The 10589-nt window shown below is 46.0% G+C and overlaps 1 protein-coding gene across 1 annotated transcript in view; it reads left to right on the top strand.

Moving 5' to 3' along the window:
* The window catches only part of spns2 (SPNS lysolipid transporter 2, sphingosine-1-phosphate), a 59516-nt gene that overhangs the window by 21982 nt on the left and 26945 nt on the right, over window positions 1-10589 (top strand). Inside the window, exon 3 of the mRNA XM_005740315.2 lies at window positions 8579-8715. Coding sequence (XP_005740372.1) covers window positions 8579-8715 — 137 coding nt within the window. The remainder of the gene's footprint in view (window positions 1-8578; window positions 8716-10589) is intronic.

The raw sequence follows: 10589 nt of genomic DNA, 5'->3' as shown, positions 1-10589 counted from the left end.
TGTGTGTGTGCGTGTGTGCGTGCGTGTGTGCGTGTGCATGTATGTGTGTGTGTGTGTGTGTGTGTGTGTGTGTGTGAACGTGTGTGTGTGTGTCTTCATCTCGGGCTGTTTTTATAGGCCATGTCTCAGAGGAGGGCAGCTGCTGGGTGATGATTGGCACCCTGTTCCCGATCTCCTTCCCTTACACTTCCTGTCTTCCTGTGGCTGAACCAATAGCGCTGCTGAGTGACTGCAAATCCAATCAGGATTTCAGGGGGTCTAAACAACCTCTTTTCATGTAAATGTCTAATGGCCCCTTTGTGTCAAGCACGGCTCACGCTGCGCCCTCAGAGAGAGCGTGGTGAGAAAGCTGCACGCACCTTTTTAAAAGAATAATCCGAGGACTGATTGGGCCTTTATGGCAACGAGATTCCTTTCTTTCCTGCTTCTCTGAAAATGAAGACAAGATTGCTGCACCTTCACATCCAGGCAACATAAACAGATCAATTAAGGCACACATGCACACTCCCCACACCGCAGCCTCTGAAGGTCAGAGCTGGGGCTGCTGCATGCTCCTTTCATCTGCTTTCATTTATTTAATGCAGACTATGTGTAATTTATTATATTTGATATTCCATTAATCCCAAACCAACAGCGACATGCTAGAAACAAACGTAAACACTTGTCATTAAATTAGCTGCTCTCACAGTTGCTGCAGGAAAGACAAACTGCAGCGTTGAGCTGCTGGATGTCAGCTCGGTGCCAACAGCTTGTTTCCCTTAATGCTGCAGCCTGGGCACAAGTCTGCAGCATCACAACAAGCACATCTGGATACTTTTTTTCTATCCTAAAAAATTTCAAGAAGCACCTTCCTGTATTCTCACCATATGTGTTTGCTTCTGATATACACAGTAATGTGTAAAAGATGATGTTCCACTGCACTCGGGCCAGCCAGCCGGGTCGGTATTTGCAGCTGTGTGATTCCTACCAGCTGCAGCTCGCACACTGAGCAGGTAGAAGAAAGACTTGATGCAGCAGCAGTGAAAACCTACCAGCCCTTAGCTGCAGTTAAAAGACTGAAAGAGTTTTTGGTTGGTGTTACAGCACAGCTGCACTTGATGGCAGCTTCTGTGGGTACAGTATGAGCTGCTCAGATTGACAGGAACATTTCCCAGGCTTCATGTGGTATTTATCAGAGAGCTCTGGTAATCTGAGCCGAGGGATTTCTTGGAGAATTAGCGGTGATCAGAAATGTAAGGCATGCAGAAATGTTGGGGCTCCACATGATCCAGCAGGCAGCAAAATGATGTTTGCGAGTGTCTGAGTTTCAGTCACACACGTTGGTGTCCTACTAAGTGATGTGTCACACCCTCCACAGGCAGGTCCATTAATCATTAGGGGAAGAACAACAAAGCTGCCACTCCTGCACACCTGATAGAAACACAGCACTGTGACGCCACAGTGTAATAAACACCAACGTGACTGAAGCTTAGTTTACACCACATTCCTCTCTGTTCAATAAATACATGCTCATAAGTTTTGGTCAGCATGATTCACCAGCAAAGCTATGATGTCATTTTAATCTCAGTGTTACTGTAATTGTTACATTTGTACTATTTTCCAGATGTAACAACACTGAAAGTCTTTCTTCCTGGACACGATGAATGTTCTTTCCTCAGAAATGCCCGTCACACATAACTGACCTTCAGCTACGTGTCTGTACGTCGCTGTGTGATTGTACAAAACCTTTCTAAGCACAGTTTGAAATCAGGTGCTTTTATTGTGAAAGATTGATGGTGTTAAGAACAAGTTAAAGCAGAATGTGGTTTCGCTGCAGATGTAGTTGGTCGTGTTGTCAGATATTCAGTCGCCTCAAGGTGCTTTATACTGTAAGGTAGACCCAACAATAACACATACAGACAAAAACCCAACAATCGTACGAGCTCCTGTGAGCAGAGGAAAAACTCCTTTTAACAGGAAGAAACCTCCGGCTCATCCAGGCTCATCTTGGGGTGAAAGCTGTGCGTCCGACTGCATCTGGTGCCAGTTACAGAGCAGTGGGCGTCCAGTATTGTGGACAGACCCGTTTATTTAGCCTCTGTCTGTGGCGTGTCTGTGAATGTGTCAGTGATTGTAGAGGAAAACCTCGACAGGAACTAGATTCCCATTTATGAGGAAGGTTAGATGTGTTTGGAGTGCCTGACATTTTCTGTGTGTGATGACATCTGTGGTATGCAGGGTTGGGTTACCTGTTTCCACATCAATACCAGTGCCTTCAACACTGTTTGAACTGGTAGGTCTCAGGGTAAGGATCATCGTGTCGTTATTTAAATCATTTTTTTGTCATCAGTGAGGTGAGTCATGGCGTGGTGATGCACAGCGAGGGCATCCTGTAAGTATTAATAGAAGGACTGTTGTCCTGTATTAGCTCCAGGGTGACATTTCTGACATTCCTCAGGATTAAAAGAAATGATGATTTAATCCAACGTGATAATAGAGATAGTTATGGTCTCATGCAAGAGCGAGAAGCTATTTTTAACAGCAGACGTTACTCGTGCATCGTTTGCTCTTCATATAAATACCTCCGGTTGCAGCAAGTGTTGTAATAATGAAAAGGGCAGCGGCACAAAGGTGGAGGAGAGTCAACAGAAACTGAAGAGGGGAGATGTATTTATGGAAGCTGCACTGAGCGCTGACACCTACACACACACCTCTCCACAGTGAACAGGTCACAGTGACACATGGCAGTTTTAAATGTGGCTGAATGACAACACCTAGCCTGAAGACATGTACAGACCTGCAGGTGTGCTTCTCCGGTTCCTCTAATTCCGTCTCTGGCAGCTGACAGACATTCAGATTCCTGAAACTGGTGTGCCTCAATTAGTTAGAGCGTCCTTACTGTCAGCTTCCACGGCTGCAGGGCTGATGCCTGGGAAACAGCTCATAAGCCCTAAAAGAGGAGATAAGTTTTAGAGTTATTGATCTGATCTGGCAGCGCGGTGGTTAGCACTGTCGCCTCGCAGCAAGACGGTAAATGGCCTGCATTTGTAAAGCGCTTTTCTAGTCCATAGGACCCCAAAGCGCTTCACACAACCAGTCATCCACACACTGGTGATGGCAGCTACATTGTAGCCACAGCCACCCTGGGGCGCACTGACAGAGGCTGCCGGACACTGGCGCCACCGGGCCCTCTGACCACCACCAGTAGGCAAACACGGGGTTAGTATCTGGCATGCAGCCAGGAGGCAGCCTGGGATCGAACCACCGACCTTCTGATTAGTGGCTGACCTGCTCTGCCGCCTGAGCTACAGCCACCCCAAGACGGGTTCAATCCCACCATCAGGCCGGGTCTTTCTGTGTGGAGTGTTCTCCCCGTGTTTGTGTGGGTTCTCTCCGGGCACTCCAGCTTCCTCCCACAGTCATGACATGACTGTGGGAGGAAGCCGGAGTTAGTGGGGATAGGTTAAGTGGAAATTGCCCGTGAGTGTGAATCTATGTGTTAGTCCTGCGACAGGCTGGCGACCTGTCCAGGGTGTACCCCGCCTCTCGCCCTAAGACAGCTGGGATAGGCTCCAGCGCCCCGCGACCCTGAAAAGGATACGTGGACGAGGCTGGAGGATACGATCTGGACTTTAGAGAGTTGCCAACAAAACAATGTAAGAACTTTTAGTAATGTGACGTCTTATTGGTTTCTTTTTGTTCGGGTAAAGAGCCCAAATGTGACACCTTTCCCTGTGAAGAGTTTCACATTGAGGCACAGCAGAACAAAGAAACTCTGGGCCCTTTGATATCTGTATTTAAAAAAAGATTTTTATTTCCAAGCAAGAGCCATTCAATCCATGACAAATCCCATTTACTTGAAAAGTCAAATCTCGGCGCTAAAGGCTTACAGGGCGAGCTTGAAACGAGGAACGCTGTCTGCGTACATCTGCGTTAAACCCCCCAGTTTTTATCTTTTTGTCCCCTTCAGCTCCTTTAACTCCACTTTTTCCAGTGAAAGCTGCTGTCAATCACCCTCAGAATTAAAAAAAGCTAATCATCTCTTTGCAGTGGGAGACGCACCTTCAGTGGGTTTTTGTGGAAAAGGATCAAACAGGCTGCTGAGCATTTTGTGTCCCGCGGCCGGATGCGCAGCCTCACAGGTGCTCTCTTCAGGGGAATCTAGTGTGTCACAGGGCAGCGTTTCAGCTCAGTGAATATCAATCACAGACACACACTCCACATATGTGTGTCTGCATCGCCGCGATGCAGTATTCACAGTGGCATTGAATCGTAGGGAGTGAGTCATCCCTGGAGGTATTGTTCTGTTGGCCAATCAAAGCGATGGATGGATGTCCGGTGTTTAGAGTCTCCCTCTGTGCGGCATGCGAAGCAGGAAAATGTGTGTTGCAGGAGGTCGTGGTGCAGCTTGCTCAATTGTTTTCAGTTTCTGTTACTCTCAGCTTGACAGTAAATTTCCATTCCTGTCCTCTGAAACCCAGAAAACTCAAGACGGCTTCACACGAGTACGTTTCTACAAAGACTGGCTCCCAATCACCAGGAAACCTACTCTATAATATCCTGATGATGATGTAAGCAGAGCTTTTCCAGTTTCCAGTGAAACAGTTTTAAATATGATGACATGAATGAGTCTTTGTGACGATGTTAGACTGAAACACAGACTCGAGTGTGGCTGCTAGTGTGTCTACTTTTAGACTTCTCACTCAGCCATTGTCTTCTCAAAGTGAAAGACGATGGTAACTTCCTCGCTTGAGAGACTGTGAGAAATACGCACGGCGTGTTATTTGAAGAACATCAGAGGAGGATTGGCACTCCTGTGTGATGCACGGGGCAAACTGAAGTCAGGGCTCGGTTTGCTTGGTTTGTGTTGTTTTGTTGCTCGTCTGCAGAAACGTTCCTGTCATTAGAGAAAACGTATCCGGTTACATCTTTTGTTTTTTATATAAAAAGTGAATGATAATGGAAAATAATAATTAATATATGGACTTCAGAGAGGTTTTCAACAGTTCTCAGCACGGTCCCTGCAGACCAGGCCGCACTGCTTCACACTGCTTGGTGAGGCTGCTATGAATCCTCACCATCACACACATTTATTCACAGCCCTCGCTGTTAATTCACTGTGTGTGTAGTTTTCTAAACTCAGGTCGCCAGCCTGGCGTTTACAATGACTCGCAGCCGAAGAAGAAATAAAGTGTTTATTAGGATAATAGTGGGGAAATGTCCCGTAAGCCTAATGACAGAGGCACCGCTGATCCTATAGGACTCGTTTACGTTGTTTTGCAGAGTTCGGTTCACAGATAGATGTAATGTCTTCACTGTCAATGATCACAATTACGCCCCAGCAGACATCACTGTAATTATCACCATCAATATGTCCAACAAATGCAGTAAACAGTGCTGCGAGTGCTGCCGGGTTGTACTGCTTATACGCGACATGTCTCTGTAGTCAGAGCTGCCCTGTGAGCGCGGTCCGCTGCGGTGGAAGCATCTATGGTGTGTCGGAGTCTTAGGCTTTCCTGCTGTGAGTTTGTCTTGTGTTTGGAGGTGGTTATGGAGATCGCACAAACATGTGGAGCTGCGATGTTACACTACTTTAAATCAAAGCGCGTTCGGCTCAGGAATGCTCGGCTTGTCAGGAGTGGGCAGCGAGGTTTATATGCTTCATATTCAAGAGTTTACTTTACGTCAATCAGGCTTTTCCTGTTATCATGCCCGACGGGGCCATTTAAGGTGCTTGACCACAAAATGAGATATAAGATATGAATAATTGCATTTTTCCTATTAAGGTTACATCTCTGCGTGTTTGCCTGAAGAGCTGCAGAGTTCTGGGAGGGACGTTGTTGTCTGTGGAGACTTATTGTTAGTGTTGGTTTGTCCGTCCTACAAGCTCTTGAAATAGACTGAAAGCATTTGTTTTCTTGTCACTTCTTACTAATCAAGCCAAACACATCTGAGATTTAGTGCTTCAAACACGTATAGATAACAATAATGTCATTGTGATACCACAGTAAATGTCTGAGCATTTAACTGCGCTCTGTGTGACGTGTCATATTTAGGCCTGTTTGGCAGCGCCTGTAGCACGACTGTCGTACTCTTTTATAGACAATCTTTGTAGTGATAAGGAATTTCCTGCAGCACCAAAGGTTGCACATGATATCAGTGTGAACCTGGTCTTAGGGGTCAGCATGTGTTCTTATGCCAGCCTGTAACTAATGTGTAACACTGACAAGAAAAGACTGTCGTGATCCTTATCAGGAGACATCTGTCATTGTAAACAAAGCTACATTATTAATATGTGAGTCTCTTTGAAGATCTGATGGATAAATAAGGTCAAAGAGAACAAGAACAAGATCTCCAGATCTGAATCTTCAGCAGGGTTATCAGTGCTGACTCTGACTTCACTGAATTTAATAAGAGAACATGCAGAAAGCGGCTGAGTGTACCTTTGTTTTTCTTACAATAAACAACCTGACAACATCCCCTACGCCTCGTGTCAAGAAACAAAGTAATCCATTTGTAGCTGAAGTGTAACTGTTATTTATCATCTTATTATTTTCTTTCAGAGTTCAAACGGGTTCAGGAGAAAGCGCGTTCCTGGCAGGCGCGGCGTACTCGCTCGGTTGGGCGCAGCCCTTCACGTCTCAAAACTAAAAACAGTATTTCACATATTTGTTCTGTTTTTGCCAAGTTTGGCACCGAGGCTGTTTTTTCTCCACAGCATCTTCTTCATTTTTACACCAAAGCTGACGTTACATCAAAGACTTTTGCACAAAGGATTTATGTGTCTCACTCTAAAAGCAAAAAGGCTGCGAGCAAACTGTTATTACCCGACTTAACTCACATGTGCTGGTACTGCTAAAAGGTGAAAATGAGCCGAGGAAAATAGCACAACTTTTCAGCAAATTACATAAAATAAGATCTGCGGAGAGAGAGAGCCTGTGCGGTCCGGTTGATGACCTGAACTAAGTCAGCTGAAGATGTGAGGATGTGTTTGTAACAGCAAGAGTAATGATCTCTGTCCCCACGAGGAGCAGCTGCTGCTGGCTGATTATGGACCCAACTTATCTCCAGTATGCACAGCAGAACCAGTAGCTGTGTGTGTGTGTGTGTGTGTGCGTGTGTGCTGTGGCTGCAGGGCGAGCTGGCGGAGCTCTTTTAGAGACCTGGACCTGCAGGGAGGAGTCATCAGAGTCATGACACAACAGGTGGTCGGTGATGGAGGCGACAGAGAGGGAAAGGAACCCGGGCGAGAAGAGGGAGAGTAGCGACGCTGAGAGGTGGAGATGTGAGGCGCTCGTTAGGAACTCGCCCAGCTCCAGTAAAAACGTCATTAATATTAGTGAAATTAAATTAGAATTAGACTCTAGATCATTTCCCTGTCTCAGGTTAGATTGTTCTTCCCCAAAAATAACAGCAGAGTCGCACCGGACGAATGTTCACATGTAGATTTTCTATAAAGTGATGACGCACTTTTCATTTACATAACACGCGTGTTAAGCTGTAACACCAATAACACGGCTCTTACTTTTAATCCCAAAAATTCACATTTCACATATGAACTTCATATATTCAAATATGTTTTCAGTCAGATGTGGTGAACCTATCAGGATGCAGCTTCGCTACCTGCCCAGTTGTTGCATGTACATACCTGCAGCATCATTATGTAAAACCACAGCTTTTGCCTCAAAATAGGGTTTTTATCCTTTTTTTCTCCCGTTTATCAGACTACGATATCACATGTCCAAAACTACAGTTATGCTTTAATCTGATTACTGTCCCTCATCCCGCTGGCTGGCCTCTGCAGCTGTGGGACAGCGATGCCTGTATCTTATATAACACTCCCCTCCTCGCTTTCCTCTCTCAGCTTCTCTGAACGTTTATGCTGATGATGTGTCAAAACACTCCCGCCTGCCTCCCCATCTCCTCCCGCTGCTGTCAAGAGGAACATCGCTGCCCTTTCTCCTTCGCAAAGACACCAAACTCAGTTTGAAAGCTTTAAAAATTCAGCTGTGTTTGGGTTCGCCCGCCTCATAAATACTGACGAAGAGCCTGCGAGGGCTGAGCGGTCGTGCAGTCAGCAGTGGGGCAATTAGGGAAGCACATTTTGGAGCACAAAGTTTCCTTGTGAGAAATTAAGATGGAGGAATTATTTATGGCTGCACAACCACCGAGCTTCTCAAGGGTCAGATATTGCTGTGAATTGTCCTACATCTGGTTAGTTCCCACTGTCATTCTTTCTTTTCTCCACAGCCTTTTTAATCGGTCTGAGCTTGTAACATTTGCCACATGTCATCCTGATTTTCTCTCCTTCAGGGCTACGTTATTTGACTACATCACAAACTGCGCTTCTCTGACCTGCTACGTTAGCTTAATGCAAGTTATCTCTGACATCTACCCACGTGTTATCGTATCTATGTGATATTCTCGTGAGGTGACGTGTAACAGGGGCGTGTCTCTGGCTGACTTCTATCAGACACTTGATCTGGTCTCGACTTAATCAGAGCTGAAGCAGTGTGACATAAAGCAGCAGTCCGCTCATGCAGTAAATGAGTATCGAAGTCAGTGACCGTCATTTTCTGTTTCTCTTCTCTTTCCGCAGTTTTCATCTGTAGCTTCATGGTGGCAGCTCCCATCTTTGGTTACCTGGGCGACCGCTTCAACAGAAAGGTCATCCTGAGCTGTGGCATTTTCTTCTGGTCCATTGTTACCCTGTTGAGCTCCTTCATCAGTAAAGAGGTACGGCTCTGAGAAACCACACAGCACCACTGCAGCTCCACTGTCAGTGTGTTGGTTCCCCTCATAGACAAGGTTATTATTCTGTAATGATCTGGATACGCTCGAAGTTAAGGCAAGCAAAATGTAATGACATGCTTATTAAGTCAGATACCCGCTCTGCCTTTGTAGACATGCTCTGCCTGCGCCCTCTCTCTGGCTAGCAGCCAGCTAATGAAGGCCTCGCACTTGTCTCGGTTACAATGGTTTGGAAGATAAAACTCATTTCGCTGATCTTTTACAAGCAGATTTAGACTGTGTGTCTCTAAGAACCTCTGTGTGCGAGGAGATGCCGGGTGCTTTAAACGGCCACATCATTCATTCGTGGAGGCCATAAAATGGGGGAAGGGGCGTCCCGCTGAGAGTCGACATCATATTAGAGTAAAAGGCTCGGCTCACGGACGTCTGCGTGGGGGCGTCGACGGGCTCGTGGTGCCTTCTTGACACGACGGTTGTAATGAAAATCTGACAAAGTGACTGAAATATGTGCCTTCAAAGCTGTGTTAGTCAAATTTATGGAGCATGCAGAGCATCGTCACGCTGCAGTGTCTCCAGCAAGTAAACCGCGAGCGGAGCGACAGCTCGGCTCAGGTCCTCTGTCCTCTGTCCTCGACTCGGCTGCTGCGCCTAAGCAGCAAATACATCGAGGCCACTTATAGATAAGTTGAAGTTAAGGAGCTCTGACGAATCCCACAAAGGCCGCTGATGGCTCACGTCCTTTGTCTCCAACTGTGACTCCACCCTTAAGACATGTTCCTGAGCGTGCCGATCAAACGAGACATGATGGCTGTTATATAATAGCTGTGGCACTGTCACCAGGAGACATGAAAGACACGACACGCAATGAAATGCTAACGAGTGCTTACAACAGACTCCTGTCGTGATGCATTTGAGGCGCTCTGGGGCGTTTGGAAGGACTCGCAGGAGATGCAGGATGCAGATCTTACATAAGAGAAATTCACCACAAAGTGAAACTTCATACTTTTCCTCATGACCACAAGATTATGTCATAAAGTGATCACTTGTGCTTCTTTATTTTAACATGTTGAAGTGTATTACTATACGCCAGAAAGACAGCACATTGTGCTGCAGCTTGTCTGCCTCTGGTAGGCTTTATGTTATATTTCCAGGACTGTCCCTGTTTATGCCTTAGTTTAGTAGAAAGCATCACTCAGCGTCACCTCGTTTGTGTCGAGGGTGTGAGACGAGGACATCGAGATCTTTTGTTGGACCAACTCCACAGGTTGATGATCCTTTTTTTGTTTATACTTTTATGACGGTATCATCTTTATAATGGTGTTGTTGCGTGACTGCTCTTCAGTGAATAGCCAGTCTGCATGACTCAGACACAAGCAGGTAAAAGTCCACTTGGAGTTTACTCCAAACAGGAAAACTTTCAAATCAAGCAGAAAGAGAAAAGAAAGGTGGCGGCAAGTTCCAGGTTAGCAGGGGTTAAAAAACAAGAACATCTATGAATAACTGGAAAGCTCTGGCAACAGCACAAAGACAATCAGGCAAGGAACGGTCTTTGTTCCCACAGTACATGTCATGAGGGCACTCACAAAGGGAGTGAAGTGCAGATGAGCAGAGGGAAAAATCATGTGATGCGACTGGCGGGAAAGCAGGAAAGGTGGGAGTGGCTTAGTTAGAAATGACAGAAGAGTTAGAAGCAAGGATGCACACAGAATACAGCACTAATGAATAAAATTCAATTCAGTTTTATTTATATAGCGCCAAATCACAACAAAAGTCGCCTCAAGGCGCTTCATAGATACAGAGAAAAACCCAACAATCATATGACCCCCTATGAGCAGCACTTTGGCGACAGTGGGAAGGAA

The sequence above is a fragment of the Pundamilia nyererei genome, unplaced genomic scaffold (assembly GCF_000239375.1).
Source record: "Pundamilia nyererei isolate P.nyererei 1_Seehausen unplaced genomic scaffold, PunNye1.0 scaffold00099, whole genome shotgun sequence".
NCBI lineage: Eukaryota > Metazoa > Chordata > Actinopteri > Cichliformes > Cichlidae > Pundamilia > Pundamilia nyererei.
The sequence above is the reverse complement of the archived record's forward strand: the minus strand, read 5'-3'. Positions and strand labels throughout refer to the sequence as shown.